Source organism: Chelmon rostratus, chromosome 18, assembly GCF_017976325.1.
Source record: "Chelmon rostratus isolate fCheRos1 chromosome 18, fCheRos1.pri, whole genome shotgun sequence".
Classification (NCBI taxonomy): Eukaryota; Metazoa; Chordata; class Actinopteri; order Chaetodontiformes; family Chaetodontidae; genus Chelmon; species Chelmon rostratus.
This window is the reverse complement of record NC_055675.1, coordinates 14,220,174-14,245,344: the sequence shown is the minus strand read 5'-3', so window position 1 is coordinate 14,245,344 and position 25,171 is coordinate 14,220,174. Positions and strand designations below refer to the sequence as shown.

At 42.5% G+C, this 25,171-nt stretch overlaps 1 protein-coding gene across 5 annotated transcripts in view; it reads left to right on the top strand.

Annotated features, from left to right (window-relative positions):
- Window positions 1-25,171, top strand: part of utrn (utrophin) — a 177,206-nt gene that overhangs the window by 39,777 nt on the left and 112,258 nt on the right. For all 5 annotated transcript variants that reach the window (XM_041958496.1, XM_041958494.1, XM_041958492.1 and 2 more), the window contains 33 exons: window positions 685-822; window positions 934-1,047; window positions 1,298-1,453; window positions 1,620-1,790; window positions 1,931-2,122; window positions 2,848-2,982; window positions 4,584-4,733; window positions 5,362-5,523; window positions 5,907-6,038; window positions 6,421-6,594; window positions 6,823-6,978; window positions 7,099-7,269; window positions 7,623-7,802; window positions 8,558-8,686; window positions 9,454-9,624; window positions 9,810-9,866; window positions 10,109-10,264; window positions 10,857-10,994; window positions 11,085-11,180; window positions 11,401-11,571; window positions 12,060-12,232; window positions 13,728-13,878; window positions 14,905-15,080; window positions 15,448-15,583; window positions 16,064-16,213; window positions 16,355-16,507; window positions 16,601-16,702; window positions 16,909-17,029; window positions 17,539-17,756; window positions 17,927-18,044; window positions 18,324-18,529; window positions 19,464-19,618; window positions 19,788-19,977. In XM_041958496.1, the coding sequence (XP_041814430.1) occupies window positions 685-822; window positions 934-1,047; window positions 1,298-1,453; window positions 1,620-1,790; window positions 1,931-2,122; window positions 2,848-2,982; window positions 4,584-4,733; window positions 5,362-5,523; window positions 5,907-6,038; window positions 6,421-6,594; window positions 6,823-6,978; window positions 7,099-7,269; window positions 7,623-7,802; window positions 8,558-8,686; window positions 9,454-9,624; window positions 9,810-9,866; window positions 10,109-10,264; window positions 10,857-10,994; window positions 11,085-11,180; window positions 11,401-11,571; window positions 12,060-12,232; window positions 13,728-13,878; window positions 14,905-15,080; window positions 15,448-15,583; window positions 16,064-16,213; window positions 16,355-16,507; window positions 16,601-16,702; window positions 16,909-17,029; window positions 17,539-17,756; window positions 17,927-18,044; window positions 18,324-18,529; window positions 19,464-19,618; window positions 19,788-19,977 (4,998 nt within the window). The remainder of the gene's footprint in view (window positions 1-684; window positions 823-933; window positions 1,048-1,297; window positions 1,454-1,619; window positions 1,791-1,930; window positions 2,123-2,847; window positions 2,983-4,583; window positions 4,734-5,361; window positions 5,524-5,906; window positions 6,039-6,420; window positions 6,595-6,822; window positions 6,979-7,098; window positions 7,270-7,622; window positions 7,803-8,557; window positions 8,687-9,453; window positions 9,625-9,809; window positions 9,867-10,108; window positions 10,265-10,856; window positions 10,995-11,084; window positions 11,181-11,400; window positions 11,572-12,059; window positions 12,233-13,727; window positions 13,879-14,904; window positions 15,081-15,447; window positions 15,584-16,063; window positions 16,214-16,354; window positions 16,508-16,600; window positions 16,703-16,908; window positions 17,030-17,538; window positions 17,757-17,926; window positions 18,045-18,323; window positions 18,530-19,463; window positions 19,619-19,787; window positions 19,978-25,171) is intronic.

Genomic DNA, 25,171 nt, shown 5'->3' with positions numbered 1-25,171 from the left:
GTGATTGGATGAAACATTTGTCTATCACAGTCTGTCACAAGCTAACTATAAGGAGCCATATGTTGTAGTAATAGTTTTGCTGAAACCAATCGGTAGAAGAGGGAAAAGCCCTTTTCCACCCAGAGAAGGTGTCACTGCTATTCTTTGCTCTTGTATTAGTGCTTTCCATTTTTATATAACTGATGCTGTAGCAGCATCTACACTAACCTCTTAAGGCGCTGCCATTTTTGTTTTCGACCGAACAGTCGCTTCTCTTGGGAGTTCCTCATAGGACCCTGATTGGTCTGAACCACTGTGTTTCAGCCAGAAGTACATAACTTAAAGCCTAGCAAGATCTTGCAAATCCAGAAAAATTGTGGAGCTCATTATCAGATAACTTGGGAAAACTCAAGATTTCCCCCAACTGATCCCAAGTTGGCAAACCTTTAGGATCCTCGTTTTAAAATGGTTTGACTGCCACTAATAGTAACAGAATGTCTTTCTTCCATGGTGAGGCCTTAGCCAGTAAAAGAGATTGGCACCTCTTATCCTCTTCTCACCAAGAGGATGACTCATTGTTAATGTTGCAGCATAATATTCTCATATAAAATTCCTTTAGAGGCAATAAGAGCTTCTGTGGTTGCTCATTACATTGGCACACTGCTTGGACATGTCATTTTATGCCCACACTCTTGTTCACCTCAGGGCCTATGTCTGGAGATTGAACAAACACAGCAAGCCTCTGATCCTGCAGAACTGCAAAGATGGAGTCAACTCTCCTCCAAGGCACGTGAGGAGCTGGGCACACTGCAGTGCATCCTGGGTAACATGAAAGACAATCAGGTAGAGTAGCTGTAATTACTGATGTAGACAGCCTACAAATGTAAATGTTGTCTTTACTGTTGAAAATGTGAATGTTGTTCATTGAATGTTTTTGATTCATTAATTGATTAGGTGCGTTTGGTGGAAGTGGAACGTTGGTTGGATACGGTTCAGGAGCTGTTGTACCGTGATGCCACGGGGTTGGGCGACAAGGAGAGTCTACAGGAAGAGCTTAACCAGTGCAAGGTTAGAGGACAATGCAAAAAATGAAAACGTGTTATATTGTTGACAGATTTTGACTTTGTCCTCGTAAAGACATGTTGACTTCACTCCTGAAAATCGCTCTTACTGTTGATTATGTGAAAAGTCATTTCACAATATAGATATAGCATTTTTCACCTGACCTGAATTCGTCATTACAGATTTTAATTATTACATTTTAATATCTGTAAAGTTTTATTCTTTATCGTTCTTTCTTTCTCTGTCTGCTATCAAGGAGTATGTGAATGAGATGGAGGCAGTGGAGGGTTCATTGAAGCAGATGGGAGAGAATGTGAACGCTATTCAGGCGGCTGCAGTCCCAGGACTGGCCAAGTGGGGGCAAGATAAGTTGGACGAGTACCGGGGCAGATGGGACTCACTCAGCAAACAGGTGAGGAAAAGCTTTTGTCTTTTCGCATTGTGTGCTGTTATGTCCTGCAGTTCATTTATGAAAAGAAATATTTCATGTCTAAGTATGCCTGTATTTATTCACACACTTTACAGATTGATTTTAGGCAACTTTACATGTTTGTTTCACTTACAAACCTTCTTTCCAGCTGCTGAGCCATCAGGAGCGTGTTGCAGAGAGTCGGGAGAGGCAGGTCAATCTGAGGAAGGACTTGGCGGAGATGCAGGAGTGGATGGCCCAGGTTGATGAGGAGTTTCTCATGAGGGACTTTGAATACAAGAGTCCTGAGGAGCTGGAAGCGTCGCTGGAGGAGATGAAGGTGAGGCGTGGATATAACCTGCCAGTAACACTTACAATTAAACATCTGGGAACTTTGTGGAAATATGGTGATTCTCTGACACACAAAGTGGGTTTGACTGTTGCTGTCTTCATCCTCTTACCTGTCCTCATCTTGCACAGAGGGCTAAAGAGGATGTGCTGCAGAAGGAGGTGAAGGTTAAGATCCTGAAAGACAGCATCAACTTGCTGGTGTCCACAACATCGCCCCCTGGTGGAGGCAGTGGACAGGAGCTGACCTCAGAGCTAGAGGGTGTACTGGCCAACTACCACAAGCTCTGTGACCGCTTCAAGAGCAAGTGTCACACACTGGAGGTAATGTGTGAGGGTTAAAAGATTAATTAATTTTTTTTTTGTCTGTGAATAAAATGATGGGTTGTCAAATGAACTGTGCTGGCTTCAGTTAAAAAGAAGAAGCACCTGGTCATAGTGAATTTGAGTGAGCTTTGAGTCTAAAGCTGAAGTATTTTTGTGGTATAAAAAGCTGCTGTGACACATATTTGCATGAATATAATTCATAATTTAATGCATGAATGGCCCAATTTGTCGGTCAACTTGCAGCTCCCATGGTTCGGTAATGGAATGACGTGTCATTTTATGCGATGTGTCATTTCGTGGGCTCCTTTTTTGTTAATATTCATGCCAAGAATGAGAGAAGCTGGAAGGGCGTTGGTAATTCTGATTTTTAGAGCTAATCTGCGAGTGTAATGTCATAGTTTGAGGCACTGTTTTTGATTATCATCCCCAGACTGTGCAGGGTAAAGGTCAGACACATCACTGAGTTGTGCTCATGCTCATGTATAGTTTCTTGCCTGAAGTCCATTAGTCACCATCCCGTTTGTCTTCAGAGTTTTGCAGTTTAATTTGAGTTTACTTAAGGAGTTTTCTTTCTTTCTTTCTTTTTCTTTCTTTTTTTTTTTTTTTAGAAAAATGCCTCTCAGTGAAGTATTTTTTATATTACTATTTATTTATTTACTATTTATATTACTGTGTGTGTGTGTGTGTGTGTGTGTGTGTGTGTGTTGGGATATGCTCTGTAGGAGGTTTGGTCCTGTTGGATGGAGTTGCTTCAGTACCTGGATATGGAGCAGAGTTGGCTCAACACTCTGGGGGAGAAGGTTCAAGCTTCTGACAACCTACCAGAGAGCACTGAAGCTGTCAGTGAAGCTCTGGAGGTACAAATACACACACACACACACACACACACACACAGACACTTGCTGTAATCACATTTAATTCATCTGTCATTTTATGCTTTACTGTTTTCTTCTTCATTAATGTTTTGTGGAACATACATGTTCTTGTTTACCCACAGTCTGGTACAGTTCTGGTAACACATAAAGTGAAAAAACCAGAACATTATTATGCTAGATACAGTACATCTACATGAATTCTGTTGCAACATGTTTATGTGCAAAATTTCACACAGTGTACACGCATATCCATGGCTTTAAACACATGTCAACAGTTACTTTTTGTTGTTACCTAATGTGGAAATTAGTTACTTCATAAATACAGAAATGAGTAATCTCTGGACCAGTCATGTATCTTTGAATATGTTTAAGAGGTATATTTATTTTATACCAGTTCCTGTACCCAAATTAAATTTGAGCGAAGCTTCTGCTTGAAGAATTTAGTCAGCTAAGATAAAATTAACTCACCAAACAACATGATTTCAAACAGTATGTAGACACATATAAAGGCTGTCCATTCATTGGTGTGGGACAGGGTAGGTAGGAGAAGCTGTGAGTTTCATAAACCAAACCATCCATTTAATATTCTGTCTCTGTTAATGACCTCATTGTCTTTGACTTTGTCTTCCAAATTTCTCCTGCTTTGTCTGTTGCTATATGTGTAGACTGCCTGCAGCATGGCTGTCAAACTCACTTTAATCACGGTGCTGCTTCTGTAACATTACATAGTGATGAAGGAAATTGAAGACCCTTGAAGACAGCCCTTCCTCTCTTTGTCCTTACGTGTTTTTAGCCGTTTTTGTAATCTTTCTGTCTTTCTCTCCATCACCCACTCTCTCTCTCTCTCTCTCTCTCTCTCTCTCTCTCTCTCTCTCTCTCTCACTCCATTCTTCTAAATCTCTCTCACCCGTAACCCTTCCCATTCTCCCAGTTTCCTAATCAGACTCACCCCTCTGGGCGGGATGGCTGTCTCTCTCTCTGTCTCTCTCTGTCTCTCTCTGTCATTCTCTCTCTCTCTCTCTCTCTCTCTCTCTCTCTCTCTTTGTCCATTACCTCCGGGAAGGAAAAGCACATTTAATGACCCCATGTAAACAGCGGCTGTTGGATCCAAACAAGTGCTGTCGCTCAACAAGCTCCTCTCTCACTTGTCTCTCATTTCTCGTTCAGTTATCATCTTTTTCCCGTCTGCCTCCATCTGACACACCCAACACAGCAATTTCTGCATCTGCACTCCATCTGTTTGCTCAGCTACTTTGCTCAGTTCTTTCTCAATCTTTCACCCACATACACACGTGCGCTTTCAGCTTTCCACAAATTTGCTGGATTTCTTTTTTCTGTCTGGCGTTCTTTGTTCCTTGAGTGTTTGGTTTCTAGCTTTGATCAATTCTTACTCTTTTTTCTAGTTTCTGTGGCAAATTTCTGGAACTGTGGAGCAGTTTTACTTTCTTGATCTGTGTCACGGCTTTATCGAAGGACTATTTTATCGTCATTTCACTTTCTTTCCTCCCCCTTTTAAATAATTTTTCCGATTCTTTGCTCATAAATTCACCCTTTTCTCCGTTTCTTTCTCCGGTCACCATCAGTCTTTGGAGAGTGCGCTTCGCCACCCCGGGGACAACCGGACACAAATCAGAGAGCTGGGTCAGACGCTGATAGACGGGGGCATACTGGACGAACTCATTAGCGAAAAACTAGAGGCCTTCAATTCCCGTTACGACCAGCTCAACCACCAGGTCAGGACCTTGTCTTTGTGTGCGAGCAAATGTGGGCTGCACGCACGCATGTGTGTGTATGTGTGTGTGTGTTCATGATTGTAGAAAAAGGACGTCCACTATGTGTTACCTTTGTATTTCTCTTTCAGTAAATTAAGACCTATGCATTTCCTTTTACTGTAGGAATTTGTTCAGTTGTACCCTTTGCAAATAGGACATTGTGTCATTTTCTCCAAAAATGCCCAATGACTTGTCTCCAGTTAATGCATTCAGTTTTATATTGATAATGATACTGTATTTATGGTTTTTCATATTTATATTGATAAAAAATTCATGTTTTTACTATATGTTACACTATTTCACCACACATTTAGTTTATTATTTGCCACTTGGCAGGCATAATATTTATATCTTAAATCTTTTGGTGTTCTCTTTGTATTATCTCATCAAATCAAGTACAACAGAGAAAGACAGGTGTTTACATTCCTGAGTATAATTGTCAATGATTGACTATACCAGCTGTTCTATGAAGACTTTTCCATCTTACCGCTTTAAGACATAAACTCTCTTAGTTGCTTGAATCTGGAATATCAGAATATTGACATCCTTGACTGTGAAACATTTAAACCCATGACTTGATATCCTCCAGGCGGTGAACCGTCAGATCAGCCTTGAGCAGCAGCTGCAGAGTCTAAAGGAGAACGAACAGGCGCTCCAAACACTGCAGGAGTCTCTGAGCCAGCTGGATCACACACTCACCTCCTACCTCACTGACCGCATCGACGCCTTCCAGCTTCCACAGGAGGCGCAGGTACACATGTGCACAGCACAAACTCTCACACACCCACAGGTAGTTACAAGGCAAGATGTGACATTTGGGGAATCACCAAAACTTGATGGATCTTGCCTCACACAGTATCATCTCACTTGTCTGAAAGCTCTCACTTCACTGGGAGGCCCATGGGACAGTCCTAAAATATTGATGTATATTATCAATATAATATACCCATAATGGCAAGGTTGTCCACAGATGCTTTCAAAACTAAACAGTGATCAGCAGTCTTAAAAACTCTGAATGCATGGTACATGTACATAAACACTCTGAAAAGACCCTAATGAACACATCATCAGATTAGGTGGAAGAGGCTCTGCCTGTGTGAGTGGTCCTTGTGTTCACCTCCACTTTTCCATCAGACTATCGGGGCAGAGATCGCAGCCCACGAGGTGACAGTGGAAGAGATGAGGAGGAGGAACGTGGCCAACTTGCCTCCCCCCACCACTGATGGCAAAGCTGCTCGAGGGGGGACCATGCTGGATCAGCTGCAGGTAACGCTGCCTCCTACTGGAGAACATGAGGAACTGCAGGAAACTGATGTCAGACATAATTGAGACTTTGCAATTATGACTAGAAATACTCAGAAATTCTAGCAATGATCTCTCTTCTGCATAGCATTGATAATAGGCATCAGACTAATTTTACTGATGGATGATGCCAAAATTTCTTTCATATGTAATTAAGGTTTATGTAGTTGCTAAATAGTTTATGAAATCTAACATTCTCATAAATCACTCATTGCTTGACATTGTTTTTATGTTTAAAACAGTGGAAAAAATGCAACATCATGGTAGCATGGCAAGACAAGTGTGTGTTATCTGTTTTGTGATACATATCTATAACTTTATGCATCTCTCCCTTCATCCACTGTAGAGGAAACTGAGGGAGATCTCCACAAAGTACCAGCTGTTCCAGAAGCCAGCTAACTTTGAACAGCGCATGTTGGACTGTAAGAGAGTCCTGGATGGTGCCAAGGCTGAGGTGCACATTCTGAATGTCAGGGATGTGGACCCAGAAAAAATCCAGTCCCACCTCAGTGGTTGCATGGTGAGAGCTTCTCAGTTTCTTTTTTTTACAAATAGTTAATTTGTTGCTGATTGCATGACTGATCCATATACACATTACAGATGTTCAACAAGGTATAAAATTATTTCAGGATATGTAAGCAAAAATATGCCATATAATATGCCAGCTTAGCCTTCTATTTGTACAGACACAGATACAAAAAATACTCACACTCACTCGTAGATTTGTATTCTTTTTTTTGATTTATAGAAACTATACAAGCTACTGAGTGAGGTGAAGCTGGAGGTGGAGACGGTGATAAAGACAGGTCGACAGATCGTGCAGAAACAACAGACAGAGAACCCCAAGGCCATGGACGAGCAGCTCACTGCTCTCAGGCAGCTCTACAATGACCTGGGGGCACAGGTAACTTGAAGCAAATTAATTCTGCTTGTTTTTCAAAAAGCAGCTCACGCTGGATTATTAGTAACTTCCAACTATCTCTGAGACCATTTTAAAACATCTTCATTTTCCTTCTGTTTCCAGGTAACGGAGGGCAAGCAGGACCTGGACAAAGCTTTGTCTCTGTCTCAAAAGTTCCAGAAGGAGAGCGCTGTCTTACAGGAGTGGCTGACCACCAGTGAGGCTCAGCTGCAGCAGAAGAACAGTTGTGGAGATATGCCAGCTGACATCGACGCTGAGATCGCATGGGCTAATGTGAGTAGCTGGCCAAACCTTTCATCAAATCTGTTTGGCAGGAGCAAAGAAGTGCTTCTGCTTCTGGCCAGTAGATGGAGCAGAAGGACAGTAGTTGTTCATAGAAACAGCTCTTTTTAACATTGGAGATGAAATGTATCAGACTTGTGAACAGAAGAATGTATATGATAATTTCTATTCTTGGTTTTGTTATGTAAATGCAGGCTTTTATTTTTAGTTCATGTTACCAGTAATTAATGCTTTATTTTTGGTTTGCATTAAAGTGTGTGTGTGTGTATGTGCTGTACAATATATTGTAATTGCATTGCATGTCTTTTTGTGTATGTGTGTGTCTGTGTGTTTCTTTCCACCAGGGCCTGCTGAAGGAGTCGGAACGTCGTAAGGTGGAGCTGTCCAGCCTGATGGAGACCAGCGCTGGCCTGCAGACCCTGGTGGAGGGCAGCGAGGCTCAGCTGGAGGACAAACTCTGTGGCCTCAATGAAGCCTGGGGCCGCGTCCGCACCTGGACAGAGGACTGGCTTAGCGCTGTGCTGGTGAGTGCAAATATTTTATGCAGTAGGACTTAATAAATAAAAGGCTGCTGTGTTGTTTATTTTATGTTCTCTGAGTAAGTAGATTCTCCCACGTGCTTTAAGCTTTTATAATTACTGTACAGTATATGCTTAAACAAGACTTTCATTCGCAAGTGAACAAAGGCCACTCTCTAAATAAATGTATTTTTGTCTTCTCTGTGCCTTTTAGCGTGACATTTTTATAAATAATGAGAATTCTTTTAATCATAACTGCTTTTATAATTCATATCAACTATGATGGAATAATTTAAGCACTCATGATGAGTTCTGAAATTCTAAAAAGTTCATTGAATCTGAAAGTTGTTTTTCCCAACCTTGGACAGATAAAAAAAAAACCACATTGACATTAGAAGGTTTTGTCTTTGCAAGTTTTACAACCCAAATAAAACATTTCCTCATTATGCTGTATAAGTCAAGTGATTGCTGTAGCTAGATAAAGGAATAAACTTCAAATCAAGAGCAAAACAAGGACATGCAAATCACCTCTACAATACAAATATATTTACCGTTTGAACAAAAGACTAAGAAGTGTTTTTTCTTGTAAATGCACACAGCAGTAAGTCATGTACAGGTTATGGAAAACTCAGAGAATCATTAAAAGTCTTTGTCTTAGATTAAGCAGAAAATGGGAAAACACAGAAGGGCCTTTTAACAGTAATTCTTGTTTTTAGTTTCTAATGGGAACACTAAGCCTTTGTTTTTCTGTCTGTGTGCAGAGTCACCAGAATGAAGTGGAAATCTTTGATGAGAACTTGGCCCACATCAGCACCTGGCTGTACCAGACCCAGATCCACCTGGACGAGGCTGAGCGGCTCACCCCGACAGAGAGGGAAAAAGTGGTAAAGGTAAGGCAGTGGGAGTCATTACAGCATCAGCGCGAATCAAGGGGGAATGGCCCCAGTGTGTGGACACAGTACACCTGGAACTTATAAGATAAGAGATATTGTCATTACAAAATTATTAGTTTATGCTATTTTTATTTGCTGTTAAGTCTGACAATATCAAAGAATTGGGAGAGATTATGTCCTGGCAAGCTTAGAAATATGTAATAGTTAAGAATTGCTTTGTGGAAATCACAGCCTCTGGCAAGGAAATGAATTCTGCTAGAATCCATCAAAGAAATCCTCTTCTGGTACCTTGTGTTATGGAGAGACTCGAATGCTAAATGTGCCGTTTTGGATTGTCCACTGTTGTACCAGGAACTTTTTAAGCTCAGTTAAGGTGGGAATTTTCAAGAAGCACACATATTTGGACATCATTAGGCTATTTTTTTTTTGTCTACAAGAGAGGTGTTTGTTGAAGCATGGGAAATAGGCTAAATGAGAAAACAAGGAAAGAGGAAAAGCTGAACCTTTGTCCGTCTGTCAAATAATATATCCTGCTGTTTTATTAAATTCTTAGCCCTTCCCTTCCTCTTTCCACGAGAATGGAAGGTCTCCACTAAATATCAGCTAGTGCCTGCTAACCTTGATCAGTACATCCTGTGAACAGCTCTTTGGTCTGAACCAAGGCTACACTGCCCTGCAGTCTGAGAGAGAGTGACTGATAGCATAAATGGATGGCAAATGATAATGGTCCTAAATAGATGAGCTACTCTCTGGTTTGTCCTCAGCGCATGCTAGAGGAGCTGGAGGACATCAGTTTGCGCGTGGACAATGTGAAGGACCAGGCGATCATCTTGATGACCAGCAGGGGGCCTGCCTGTCGCGATGTGGTGGATCCCAAACTGGCTGAGCTCAACTGCAACTTCGACAAAGTCTCCCAACACATCAGAACTGCCCAGGTACAAAAGCACAAACTGTTTGTAAATCTAAAATGGCTGCATCAAACAAACCAACAATTATCACCTTTCCACCTAACGTGGATTCAGTGTGGAATTTAACCCAAAGACATTCAAACTCTCGAACATACAACATGTGTTATAGTCTGCTCAATCATTCCATCTGTTCTTTGTCTCTTGGCATTCAGATGATGTCCAGTCTGGAGTCAAGTGGTGTTGACTTGAACCAGCAGCCACCTCAGCAGGTAAAAGAAACAGTAGTACAAGCTAAAACCAGTTTACCAGTGACAAAGGTACATCATTCATTTCATCCAAATTACACTAAATAGAGTTTGTACAGAAAATACTGCAATGGCTCTATTTGGAGTCAGTGTATTATCATGCCGCAGCCGGACCCTCTCTTTGAGCGGCCAGTCGGACAATTACATTCATTGTACCTGTTTTGACCTGAGGTGTGTTTTTGTTTGTTTTTGTTCTGTCTCATCAGGTCATTCATAGCCAGGAGACCCGTGCGGAGATTCGGAGTCGTCCTGTTGAGGCTCTGGTCCTCGGTGAGGTGAAGGACCTTCAGGCAGAGCTCCAGGACACACTGACTGCCCTGCAGCAGCAGCAGGACCCAGCAAGCCTCCTGGATGATGACAAGGTACACAAGGCCACCTTTCAATTTTGTCCCACCATAATGGTGTAGTACAGTATTGCAGATGGGGAAATAGACACTCTATCGATTGTTTGGTTTCCATCATCTCTACCAATTTTCCGTGAGATTTGAAAATCATGCACAGGAAATTGCCCCAGGTTACTTATTATTCTTTTTCTGTTTTATGAGATTTATGCCGGGCTACAGGCTATGTTACGCTCCCACTTGATAAGACGAGCTTTGATTTGGTTTTTCAAGGACTAACAAGTCTGGAATTCAAGCTGCGTTATCAAGGTTTATGACGTTAAACACAGTGCCTGAACAAACCTGACCAGTCCAAAGCAAGGTCATTGTACCAGTCAGGAAGCTCTTATTGTGTTTTAAACAGTGTTTTCCCAGAAGTGTTTACAGCATCTCCAGTCTCTAACAACGTATTGCTTATATAGCAAAGGAGCAACTTAAAACTAATGTTGGTTTCAGGTGTGTAAGCAGCTACTTCTCTGTGCTAAATAGCTTGCTAAATTTAAGATGTGATGAAGACAGCTGTAGTTTAAAAAATCCAATCTCTTCATTAAAGCCATTTGTCTCTTTGCACCAGATGGATGAGGAGAAAGCCGGCGTGGAAGACTTGCTGAGAAGAGGAGAGGAACTGCTGCAGCAAACTTCAGATGAAGGCCAGAGGGAGGAGTTGAGACTTCTGCTGCTCCGGCTGCAGAGCCAATATTCTGCTCACAGGGTGAGATGCATCAAAACATATGTAGATATAGTGTTTGCCTGTTGTGCGCAGTTGCAGTTTGAATAACTTTTGTGCACTTGTGTGTTTTAGGAGTTGAGGGTGTTACGAATCAGGCAGGTGGACGTCTCAGTGGACTCGTCATCTTCTCACGCCTTCACAGAGCAGACAAGAGAGTTTGCGGCAGAGGTGAGGGATGCACACATGAACAAGCACATATTCGGTACACATAGACACTAAGTATGATGTCATTTTAGTCACTGAGTTGTGGCTTTCACTGTAAATGCTTTTATATTATTGATTGTAGTGTTAGTTTAGCATAGCGTGGCATGCTGTATTATCATGTGGCACAATGTTAATGCGGTTTTCCTCCTGCCCTGTGCTTTTCTCCCACTCCTTTGTGGTGTAGGAGATGTCTTCAGTGGAGCGTAGCAGTGCTCCTTCACTGAGCCCCTCTGACTACCTGTTGGACATCAACAAAGTGCTCCTCGCCATGGCTGACAACGAGTTGCTTCTGAACTCCACTGAGCTCAGCGGGGGGCTGTATGAAGACTTCTCTAGCCAGGAGGACACATTGAGGGTGAGTCGTTAATTATATGCCCAACCAGCTAAGTTAAAAATTGTCATTGCAAAATGATCTGGGATGTTGGACCGTGTTTGCTTTTGTATCGCAGTTTTCACAGAGTTAAACAAGATAAGCACATGAGTACTAGTTCTGCACCTATGGGAGGGCTTCCCAAAGCTATGTCTTCCGACATACTTAAAATCTAGAGTTAAAATTGAGTAGACAGTAGGAATTAAATGTTTTACTCAGTGCCATAAAGGATTAAGTTAAGCTAAGACCTGGGGCCAGATATGTCCCTCCTTTAGATGTGATCAGCAAAATATTAAAGTCAGTCTGTCTCAGATAATCAGCTACCACAATTGAAGTTATGTGAGCTTCTTCTGTTGCGCTACGTAACATCCTACTTGCTGTGTGAACTTTTTACCCACTATTTTAATTTGCCCTGCCTTCCCTCTCTCACCTTGCAGTGCCTTTTCCTTCATCTTGCATTTTTCTTCCTACAGAATATCAAAGAGAATCTGGAGCGTCTTGGCGAGCAGGTCACAGGGATCCACGAGCGCCAGCCTGATGTCATCCGGGATGCTTCTCCTGCAGAGGTTGCCCAGATCGGCGACGCCCTCACACAGCTCAACGCCGAGTGGGACCGCCTCAACCGCATGTACAACCACCGCAAGGGGTGCGTGCACCAACTCCGCACACAGATCACAATGTATATGTTCATTCATCAAATATAAGTAAGGTGTTGAATTAAACTTGAATAAATCTTTCACAGAAAATGTTGTGACCAGGGAGAGAAGTGAGTGCGCTGCTATTTTCAGATGTGAATGTGTGTGTCGGGATATGTGGTCAAAGCTGCAGGGACATTAAATGCCAGATGTCTGGTAGTCAGGAGACAGCAGGAACAGATAAAGAGATAGACCAGGGCACACAATCAAGCACCCTACACACACACACACACACACACACTGACCTTGATTACTATCAAAACAGTTCCTTGGGCATAAACAATCTCATGCCTGTTCACATCTTCACTCACTCATTGACTTCCTGACACACAAGCTCATACAGACACACACACACACACACAGGGTGACCTTGACTACCATCAACATGATTCCTTGGGCATAAACAGTCTACTGTTGCTGAGCATAGTATGTGCACATGCTAGAATAAACTGGCAAGCTCATTTTGAAGATTGCACACAAAAGCGTCTGCAATCACAATAACCTCTGGGCATCATTAAAAATCAAAAGAACGGAGTATATTTTGTAAAATTGCTCATCCAAAACTCATTTCCTCACCTCGTCTCTCTGATCAGATTTGTTGCGCTCCAAACAATGCTGCAAGAGGAAATAGCCCTCACGCAGGCCATCAGTGTGATAAAGATCAGTTTTTTGTGTGAGGCATTTTAAGTAATCAGCCTCTTGGTCAATGCTGATTTATTCAATAGCATCTCTGTGAACCCTTCAGTGTTGTAAGAGGTCCCTGATTGTTATGACATTTTCTGGTGTCTAATAGAGAACAGCTGTGCCATTTTTGCTCATTATGAAGCATGGAATTTCCCAATAGCTAAACTCGATTGTGTCTCAAGAGATCAAAATTCTTTTGTGTCTCATCCCGTTCGATATTAAGCCCACTTGGCATTTAATAGGAGCAAAGAATTAAAAAATATATTTGTAATTAGTCATACTCATACTCATACAATATAACTGAGCTTTAGGTTAAGGAAGAAAAAAGTCTTAAACAGATTATGCTGGGTAATTGTTGGCATTAGTATCTGGTTCACTTAATTAGGGAAATTGATCTCCACTTGAATATCAACTTCCACGGTGTGGAGATTTGCATTTGTGTATTGAATGTTTAGTCGGGCAGAGGAAATAGCATCCTCTGCACAATAGGCATAACACTTCCCTTCTGCAGGTGTTATGCTGTGTGTACACCTGCAGAAGGCAGGGAAGACATTTGCTCAGTGCTGGAAAGTAACTAAGTAGAAATACTACATACATGTTGGGGGTATTTTAAGTCAATGGATATGTTTGCCATTTTTCTAATCCGTCTTAAATCCAAAGCTTAATGCCCATATGAACTTTGAAACTGGTTTTGTCTGCTGCAGTCACTTCTGTTCATACTGGCCAGTAAAAGATGACTTTCTAATTCCCGTTCTGCTGCAGGAGTTTTGACCGCGCCATAGAGGAGTGGCGGCAGTTCCACTGTGACATGAATGACCTCAGCCAGTGGCTGACTGATACAGAGGCACTGCTGTCCAAGAGCGTTGGCCATGATGGACAGCTGGACCTGGACTCTGCACGACAACACCAAGAGGTCAGTGGAGGGTGAAGGAGCTTGTGGAGGTCTGAATATGAGTTTTGTGCGAGTGTGCGTGAATGTAGTGAATAGTGAGTAGAGTGGTGTATTTCACATGATTTTTACCTGTGCATATGGTCACACCACTCCAGATGTAAGTCTCACCAAGAATGGAAGGTATTGATTTGTTTTTTTTATGTATTTTTACAACATTATTTTAAACTTTCATGGCATTCCACCTTTACCATTTTTAACACTAATTAGTCTATTTTATACTCTAATGTTCCCATATGTTAACAAGCTCAAAGCAAGATTATTACCTTTCCAGGATGCAGCAGTAATTTGTTTGAAATATAAGCAGCTAGATGGTTGGAAATGTTAGACAGGAGATAATTACATTTTGTTCCCCAAGGGGAAAAATTGCTGCTATTCTGAAGCTAATAAACAAACACTCTGCACTCTTAACTGTTCATTATGCAGAGCGAGACATGGAGAGAAACAAACTGAAGAGGAGGATGAGAGGGGGCCTCTGATTTTGCTTTGTTTGATTACCAAAGCGGCAATTTCATTTCCAGGGGCAATTAAATTCTCTGAAGCCGGCGCGTAATCGCTGACAGCCTCACCACCATTAACACCTTTTATCAGTGTGATTTGCAAAGTTTGAGCTACACTCCATCTGTCCAGCTCTGTAACATGTTTTCACGGTTGCTGGGAGTGAGCTGAGGATCAAGAGGATGGGAACTGAGAGATCAATTAGCTGAATCACCCTTTAGCGAACTTACAGTCACTCACCTTTCTTTACTGATCTGTCTTGGCAAGTATAATCTCTCTTAGAGTAAGTAGAGATTTGGCAGCTCAAATGCCAATGAATCACGTCAGTGTGTCAATCAGAGATTTCCTTTGAGAGATGAACTTGAGCAGGGGATTTGTCCCTGACTGATTCGTCTTATGCTGTTTGATTGATTCCTGATTCCACGTTTTTTTTGTATTTTTCCTCCTCCCCTGTCCCTCATGCATTCTTTCATTCCTTTGTACATATCCTAGGAGCTGGAGGAAGGTCTTACCAGCCACCAGCCCGTCTTGGCTGTACTGGCCCGCAATGGGGAGCAGATAATTGGGCAGCTGTCATCCCCTGACGGATCCCTGCTTGAAGAGAAGCTAGACACCCTTGGGCAGCGCTGGAGAGCTGTCAACCGCCAGGTCCTTGAGAGACAGCGCAGGTAATGTGTCCTCTGAAACACACAGGATGTCATGTTTCACATGGATTAAAAAGATTAAGGGGATGTGGTCAAATGTGAATTTTGACACAATTGGCTGTGTCTTGACTATGTAACATTTGGTTTTAGAGTATAATGTAGCACAGAAGTTAGCGCTCCCTCTCCATCACCGACAATTTTTGTTTCTTTATCAGTGTTTGGCAGGTTAACATTATCAGCGTGGTCAATCAGTCTATAACAGTAATTTAAATGTAAATTTTAGGATTAGGTCTGCCACCTGCAGGAAATGGAGATCCTAATCTGACTACATAATGTATGTTTTTTTTGTGTGTGTGTATGTGTGTTCCTCTGCTTGTGTGCATGTGTGCAGGCTGGCTAGAGGAGACCCGGCCCTGTCAGACCTGGTGAGGAGACGCGACGAGCTGGCTGTATGGCTGGAGCAGGCAGAAAACGCTGTCAGCTCTTTGCCTGTCACCGCCACTGACAGCAACCTCAAAGAACTCAAGGTACAGCGAGGCTCAAAACGTCCTCCAGTCAGTGCGATCCATGGGAGTGCAGAGCTTTCTATTTCTGCTCTAGAGCTCGGCGCATTCAGTTATTTTTATGGTCATCTCCTACTGTGTTGCATTTTCCTTTGTTCTTTGTTTGCTTCACTGTACCCACAAGCTGCTCTCTGTATCTCAATCACAAGAAAAAAAAACTGTCAAACTCAGCAAACACAGACGGAACCTCACATCTCTTGTTTTGAATGATGAGTTTTTGTTGAAGGAAATGCAGTCGCTGGATGTTTTCTGTCTTCACTCTTTCCTGACAACAACCTCAGCCAGACTTTTCCTCAGTGGAGACACATTACGAAAAAAGTACAATGAATGATGTTATGTGGCTTCTTCTCTCTTCCTTTACTTATTTTACCTTCATTTTGTTAATACACCACCAAATCAGTCCCGTGTCTGTGGAATCAAGGGTCATTGCTGTTTTCTCTGCAGGCCCTTGCCGAGGAAATGGACGCACAGAATGAACGTCTTGGATGGCTTAACAAGCACGCCCCTCAGATCCTGGCCAGTCCGAGTGTGAGTCCTCAGAGCAGAGACCAGCATGTTGGCAAACTAAGAGCCATAAACCTCAGCTGGAGCAAGGTACCAGCGCTACATCCAAGCTCATATTTGCCATGTTTTACAACATTGTGACAGCCACAGCATCTCCTGTTCTCCCTGCTGCTCTGCTGTCTCTCCTCCATCCATCTTCCACTCATTCTTTACTCCCCCTTTCCTCTGCAGGTAACCCATGAATTGTTGGACAAGGTGGGAGAGGTGGAGGCCAACCTGCAAAGTCATTCCCAGTTTCAGGACAGAATGAACAGACTCACCGACTGGGTCGTCATCACACACCAGACGATCATGACCAGAGGCCTGAGCCCTGGCCAAGCACAGGTAGATCATCTGAATATGGCACATCTACCCTTACTGGAAACTTTATCGCAGACACAACTGTGGTACTTAAACATCAGTTCTTACCTTTTGTAGGCTCTGGAGGCCTCCATGAAGGACAGGAAGAAGGACCTAGAAGACCTGTTGGCTCATTCTATAGAGCTACAGAGACGACAGCAGCTGTTGCCTCAGGAAAAGGTCCCAGTTTACATACTAATATGATTTCATAAAGAAATACTGGTAACTGTAGCATATAATATACCAAATTGCACCTTTAAAGCACCACTACCCACGTTAGGTAATTCTAATTTATTGAATTGCCTGTTTTATTAAAAGCTGGATACACTCTATTTCCTGTTAATAATATTCTGTACTCTAATTAAATGCATGCTCCTTATGTATAGAGCAAGGTAGAGCAGCTGGCAGCTGATTGGAAAGCACTGGATGGTCGACTGAGGGAATCTCTCCAGCCACCCGTCTCTCCATGGATGCAGCACCAGCATGCTGTCCAGCACCAGCAGCTTGGTAAAGATATCTAAGAATGACCTTATTAAAATTCTTGAGTTCTCTCTTTTTTGTGTCACTACCTCTATCTAACGGTGCAGGGAGGAAAAGACTCCACACGGTCCCAGTGAAGTGTTAAGCCTTTAATGAGACTGAGAAAACGAGATATTTGATCATAAATAGGAAACGACAAACATAAAAATATGTACTCGTATAGAGGTAATAATTACTCAGGTGGCAGATTTGGAATTCGTTATTGGCTTTCCCTAATCTGGAGCATGAGAATACATGATGAAATAACAAATAAGAGGTGAGCAACAAAGTCCTGGTTGTGTAACACTAAAACAAGCCCAGATGCCTCATTCATCATGATTTAGTGTGATGCCACTATCCTCTGAGAGCTATTTGACAGCACCTCCTCTCTCACTTTAGCACCTTTAATGCTCATTGCATCATTTCCTTTTAAAGAAGCTCTATATGTCAACATTACTCGCCTTGAGTTCCCTGCCTTGCATTCACCCCTGTTTCAGTGTCTGCGGTCCCCTCAGCCGTGCAGATGGCCAGCCTGGTGAGCGAGGACCCCCACCACCAAACCCCGCACACACCAGACACCGTGGCGCCCACCGACCTCAACGAGACAGCCACCGAACTGGCAGACTGGCTTGTCCTCATCACCCAGATGCTCAAGTCTAATATTGTCACCGTGGGGGACACGGAGGAGATCAGGACCACTATGGGACGTCTTCAGGTGAGAAACGGAGGAACAGAGAGGACAGATGGGAGGGAAGTTGTGGATGTGTTTATGTGATGGACATTTTTAATGGCATATAACATATTTTTGTAAAATTTAACTGCCAAATAACATCCCATGCAATGCACTTTTTTCTGATTGTGAGTATTTGTGCCTTGTCCTGGTAGGTGACGAAGAGTGACCTGGAACAGCGTCACCCCCAGCTAGAGGACATTTTCACCCTGGCACAGAACATCAAAAACAAGACCTCTAATCTGGATGTTCGTACATCCATTACTGAGAAACGTATGTACAAAGCAGGATGATCAACTAGAAGCCACTGAGCAATTAAAAAGAATATTCTACCATATTAAAAAAAACGTCATTACCTGCTCAAAAGACATCAGAAACAATGTATTTTTTTAGATTTCTTCTCAGGATTTATAAAATGTGCAGCTTGTTTTTATTTCTAATTGGTTTTATCTAGCAGCATTTGTATTTATGCCCATCACTAAACGTTTTGTTTTCATCATTACTTTCTGTTTGAGCTTTTCCTGTTGAATGTGCATCTGTCTCTGTCTGTAGTTGAGAGGGTCCGCAGCCAGTGGGACAGCACTCAGCATGGTGTTGAGGCACGGCTCCAGCAGCTGGACAACATGATTGGCCACAGCAACCAGTGGGAGGAGCAGAGGAAGGAGGTGAAAGCTCTTATTGGGCACAACGAAGGACGTTTCCACAACCTTCTTCAGCAGTCCAGAGATCCCCTGACTAAACAGCTTGCCGACAACAAGGTTAGGGAAAAGTTTCACTGCTAAACTTTCTTTCCATGTCCTCTGTACATCTAATGCCTGTCCTTCCTGAGGTTATTCACCATGATTCTGGATCTTTGTCATTACGGTAGACTAGATATATGCTCCAGGGAATTTACTCACTCTCCTAATAGAGAGAAAAATATTTGACCAAACCAAACTTTAAAAACTATTAGAGGTCCTCTATACAGCTGTATAAGTCTGTACAAGATGGGAATGAATAAATCACCTCTCTGCAGTATCGCTTTGAACCTTAATAACATTCATATGCCCACATCATCCATCATTTTAATTTGAGATGATGACTTGGACTGAGAGTGTCTGGAAACAGACTCTGCCTCATGAGTGTGTCTGACGCATTACAGGAACCAAACACTAGAGGGCAACTGAGTTCAACAGAATCCTGCATGTTGGGTACACAGCTATCTGCTCCTGGTTTGTGTGGTCTTGTAATGATGAGTAATTGTCCATTTAAAAAACTGAAGTGTACCTTTTTGTTAAAAGAACCTGGGGGTCATATATGGATGACTTATTTGCTAATGATAAATTTAAAATAATAATCTGGCCTTATGAATAACAGTTGGGTCTTATGAAACCTGCTTGATTAAGTAGAGGTTAAAATAACAATGTCAGATGGCTGAGCCATGGAATAACAAATTTCTTTGTGTTTTTAATGCCTCAAGTTTAAATTAATTTCTTAATAAGTTTAGATAATAGGTCATTAATATATATTATATTGTCTAACTAAAGCAGATACCAAGCCACAACAATACACTGAATGCAGTGCATGCAAATAAATAATATTTAAAAAGTAGTGCCAACAGGCCCTCGGCAGTAACACATAATGGTTGAGTGACATCTGTCACATTTTCATTGTCACGATGATCCTAATGCCTCTGTGTTGATTGTTTTACAGGCGTTCCTCCAAGACCTGGGCCGAGGCCAAGCTACAGTCGCGGCCTTCAACGAGCTGTCCAATCACCTTTTGCAGGAGTATTCTACTGATGACACCAGGAGGATCAAAGAGGTCACAGATACACACAGCGCTGCCTGGAACAGCATCAACAATAGGTGCACATGAACTCACCTGTTTACCTGCACATACTTTGGTTGTGTCGCATGTGGGGCTGATATCGCTGCCAATATTTATTTATGTGCTAATTGCTCCAGTACTGATACTCATAAATCACGTGCTTTTCATGTATAGTCACATATTTGACTCATTGTTATTGATTGGCAGGGCGAGTGACCGGCACGGCCATCTGGACAATGAATTGAAGGGCCTCCAGATGTCTCTCAGGGAGCTGGAGTCCTTCCTCAAATGGCTCCAGGAGGCAGAGACTACAGTCAATGTTTTGGCTGACGCCTCCCAGAGGGAAGACCTGTCGCAGGACTCCGTCCATGTGAAGGAGCTGAGGCAACAACTGAAGGTAGGGCCTGTCAAGACACTTTGTGTACTTGTGCATCTGTTTTTCTGAGAACAAATTCAAGTTTGGCAACTTGGGAGTGAGGGCATTTTTGGAAAATGAGGACGTTTTGACCGTGCCTCACTTTCAAACCTTCAGACCTTCAAAGAGCTGTTTGATGGTTAAGACTTGGTTTTAGAATTAGGTTTGGGTTAGGGGTAGGGTGGAATGCTTATATCAATGAGGGTACTCAAAAGTATAAACATGTGTTTGTGCGTAATCTATGCACAGGTGCTAGCCTATTCTAGCCTATTATCTCAGTGTCATCCTTCATTAATGCATCCTGCACCAACGGGACTGAGGCAGGGGTGTGTGTGGCTGCATCCATGTGTAAGCTGCTGGTTTAAGGTGTGCGAATGAGAGGGTGTACAGAGGGCGCCTGAGTGCTTGTATGCATTGAGTGCGACTCATTGATCCTCTTGTCCTGTCCTACTTAGGAATTCTGTGTGTGTGTCTGTGTGTGCATTTGTGTGTTTGCGCTTCCTCTCACTAGCTTGTCATTTACCCGGACCTTTCCTCAGGGATCTGTTGACACACACCATCTTATGCTTTATGTAACGTTTTAATCCCAAAATCACTTCAGCTCACCCTTTCAACAGATAAATAGGGCAACTAATCGTTTATTTTTTTTGTTTTTTACATCCTAGTGAAGTTGAAAGGTCTTTTTTTTTTTAAATGCTGACCCTGTGGGTCTTGTTCTCATCTCTTTTGGATTATACACTGAGGGACTTGCATTTGCACAGCCTTCTATTTTTTTCTGACATGGTCAATGATATGTGTGTTTCCATGCTTCCTGTTGCTTTTCAGATGAACTAACTGTCCCTGAGAAAATGCTGCAATGTCGTACATCTTGCAGAAGCGAAAGCTTAAATCTAATAATAACATTTTTAGTTTTATTGTCCTGAATGCCACAGTGCTATCACTCCTTTTTCCACTGTCCATATAATTAAAAACAGGCCAAGGCTATTGCGAATAAATGCATAAATGGCCTTAAAGATTTCTGTGGATTCCTTTTCTTGGTTTTACAGCTCATTTTGGAGGCTTGGCTGGATTTGGTCTTTGGTCATACAGATGCAGGTTGTTCATTCAGATCTTTTGGGAGATATTTATATTATTATATCACATTTATCTGCTCATTACAGTGATCTTTATTTGTTTTATCGAACATAATCCATCATTATAAGACCTGTGAAAATTTCAAAGGACACCCAAAGTGTACTGTTATATTTTATTCCTAAAAAGTCTGTCAAAGTTATCTCAAAGGTCAAGTGTGTGGTAAATGTTGTTAAAAAGTAACAGAGTTGAAATTTAATTTATTAGCCAAAGGCTAATATATCAAGAAATACTGGCACACCAACATATTGGTGTATCTGTCTGAATTGGTCATTGCCCACTGGCTTTAATTTTATCTTCTTTTTTTTTTCTCTCATTTCAATCTTTCTGTCTCAGTTGGAGTCAAGGTTGATGGATGGGATTCATGTCTCGAAAGTAGGATAATGAGACAGACTTTGAGCCTTAGAGGACGTGTGCTGACATACAGAGTTGTCTCCCAAAATGTTTTATAAACTCAAAATGACTGTTGGGTTACTTTAATTACAGTTTTTGGCCACAGGACCATTGTCATTCTGACTGCTGTGTTCATATTAAGCCCACAGTTAGTGAGTGGTTCAGAGCTGTGACAAATACAAATGTAGCACATTAACTGGCATTTCCTGCAAATGTAAAGGCGGATTATGAATAAAACTCAGCCGAGACTCTGATAGTAGACTGGACCACAGTAAAAGTAAGTTTGACATTTTGGAAAATACACTTATTTGCTTTTTGACAGAGAGGGAGATGAGAATATTGATACCATTCTCCTACAGGCAGGAGGTTATCGTCTTAGCTTAGCATAAAGACTAAGAAAAGCACTTCTAAATCTCACTAATTAACACTTATGTCTATATAGATGAGAAGATTGATGCCGCCCTTTTGTCTGTCCATTAAGTATGGGAACTAGGGCTGGGAGGTGACATGTACAGTGGTTGGGACCAGTAAACTCCTTTTCACCAAGAAACAGTTACATCATCAAACTGCCTGTAAAACCACAAATTGTTGTTTTTACACTTCAGTTTGTTTACAGATTATACAGCATGCCTGCTAGGGAGCTTCAGAGTTGTTGACTGTTTTATTCCTGAATTTTAGAGAGAACCAAGCTAGCTGTTTCCCCCTATCCGCTCTTTGTTGATGGTGTACACTAATACTGTTTCGGAACGATAAAGTCATCTATTACAGTATGTATGTGATTCTATTTTGCATGATTCATATACAGTTTATTATGGGATCGTTTATTTTCTGGAAACATGATAGAGCAAATGTGTGAATCCCATGTTGCCATAAAGCAGTCGTGGTTATTAATTTGCGATATTGTTCGCACAGGTCCTTTACAGCCAGAGGCGTTGAAGGGATAATTACGTACCTTGGTGTGAATAGTGTTGCAAACTCTAATTCTAACTTTCTGTATGTAATGTCATATCACCTTGCTGGAGCTGGTGTACGTGCACACAACACAAATGCACTCATGATGGACGCTATAGCAATAATGGCATCAAGAGAAAAGTGCAAAGGTGCACACAGCCGGAGGAGCTGCTTTTATCAAGCTCAAGTTGTACGTGTTTGGCTGTGGGCAAGAGAAAGTCTGTGCGTGTGTGTGTGTGTGTGTGTGTGTGTGTGTGTGCGTGTGCGTGTGCGTGTGCGTGCACACGTGCACGTGTGTGGTGTTGACAGCAGCAATGAGAGCAACAGATACATACATACCTTCTACAGCCTCCTAGTTGAGACCCGGTACTGTCAGCGCTATTAAGACTGAGCCAACAAAACACTCAGTCTCCCTTGTAATTCCCTGTGAAGCAGAGTCGATACTCTGTGGAATGACTGAGATGAACACTGTAGCCAGTTAAACCTTGTCTAAACAGAGCTCTTCAGTAAGCTCATCATGATCCCCTCTCCTAGTGACTGTATGCTCATATCTGTGCACGGGCCTGTTGGTAAATGATGATTACTGTAGCTGTGTAGCTAAGATGCATGTTGGTTTAAAGGAATGCATTTGTGCTCCTGTGTTTGTGTTCATTTCTCCTCTCTGCCTTGGAATCTCCCTTCATCTGTATAAAGAGACAAGGCAAGCGGGGACCAAGTGCTGTAATGCATCCCGTAGTGCTACACTGAATACACCATATGTGTATCTGTGTCAGTTTGTGCTCATTTTAAATGTATGAGTCACAGTTACGGGGGAACCGTCTGTATGAAGTGTGCTGCTCTGGGGCGATACAGAGGTTTTCATCCTCACTTCAAATGAATGCCTCTTGTAGTGCGGCTGGGAGAAAGAGAGTGTTTTTCAGCAGCACTTCAAATAAAAGTCAACAGAAAGAGTCATAGACAACATGAATAGGTTTAAAAAACCCACCTGTGCGTAATACTGTGTGGTCAGTAGCTCCGCAGGATCTGATCCACTGCTCTATGATAATCTTTGCTGATTGTGCACCTATCTCTGCTTTTTACCTGACTCTCATTTTCTCCTCCTTCCTTTTTGTCTCTTGATGCCATCTCTCCGGTACTTTGCTCTTCCAAAGTCTTAGCTGTTTTCTGCATCAATAAAAGATGGCTGAAAGCCTTTTATCTTCTCTTGACCTTTCCCTCCTACCTTCACTCCCCCTGCTTTACTTTCCTCCCACTTTTCTTTTCCGGCATCTTTTATCTGCACTGTCCGGTAAGGCCTCCCTCTCCTCAGTTAATGTTTTGAAAGCGGCATTTGGGCCACACAAAGACTACGCATAGCAGACACATCTCTCCCACACACACAAACACACACATAGTTGGCAGTAGAAAGAGGACAGGAAATGTGTGGAAAGACGTGTAATGACACACAACAAAAGTTTCTTCTTCATTTGTTTTGTGAAGCCACTGTTCAGAGTCAACTGTGAGAGAAGTTTGTTACGGCAAATGGATTTAAACACTAAAATACCAGAGATCTGCCATTGCTGTGGAGAAGAGGCCAGTCATCAGAGCTGCAGCAAATTACAAATGCTTTGATGCTGCAATTGGAAATTTGCTGCATTCTTCCATAATTAACCCTTAATCTGAAAGGCAATTGATTTGCGCTGTATTAACTGATTTTTGGTTTAAGATCGGCGTTCGTGGCACACACATCAGACATTTAAGCTCCGTGATTGTGCTTGTCTCACTGACGTGCTTCTTGTTCACTCGTCAGACTGATTTTTATCAAGGACGCAGATATTTTCGAGTACAGTTAGTGAGCTTTTGTACTCCTAATTCAACCAGCCGAGTTTCATGTCCATCCGAGCTGTGGAAGTGCTCCAACTGTCAGTCACCAACATTGCCAAGGCAGAAAATGAATGGGACATTTACTTCCAGGAACCCTGGACGCCTGAAATAACCCCTCCCTCTTCGTAACTCTATTGTGTCTGTGCATCTCATTTGTGCACCGAGTTCTCACTCAGTCCGCCTCTCCCGCCACTGCTCTCTCTTCTTGTCTGTCCCTCGCTCATTGATCTGTCGGTTACCTCGCTTAATGTCATTCTCCCTTCACAGCAGAGACGGCGTTTGTCGTCCTTTACTCTGATGTGTTTGATTCGTCTCTCTCCTCTCATCCTCCGCTTTTTCTCTCTCTGTCTGTGGTCCAAAAGGAGGACTATGAATCTCTCGCTCTCTCTCTTTCTCACTCATTCCCTCGCTTTCTCTCTTCGGATCAGCGGCAGTAAAAAGTGAACCGCGCACGACCAGCTTCTCTCCTCGTCCAGTGCAACTCGTGCTGTCCTCTCTCCTCTCTTCCCTGCTTGCCGGCACTTTCCAATCTTCCTCTCCACTCTCCCTGTTGATTTTTTTCCCTTCTTCTCCTTCTTCTTCATTTCCTTTTTCTTCGTCACCCTCCTCTGACTCTGCAGGGTGCCGTCACAAGTGATTTGTGTGATTCTCTTCTGGCTCTGCGGTCGGGGGTACGCGTGTGAATGTCCGCGTGGAGGAGAAAGTGAGTGTCTCGTCCTGTCCTGCTCGCCTGCATCATCGTTTGTGTGTGTGTGTGTGTGTGTGTGCATGCTGAGAGCTCTGTGAGAGTGAGTGTTTATAAAGAGAGAGAGAGAGAGAGAGCTTACTGAGGCTTCAC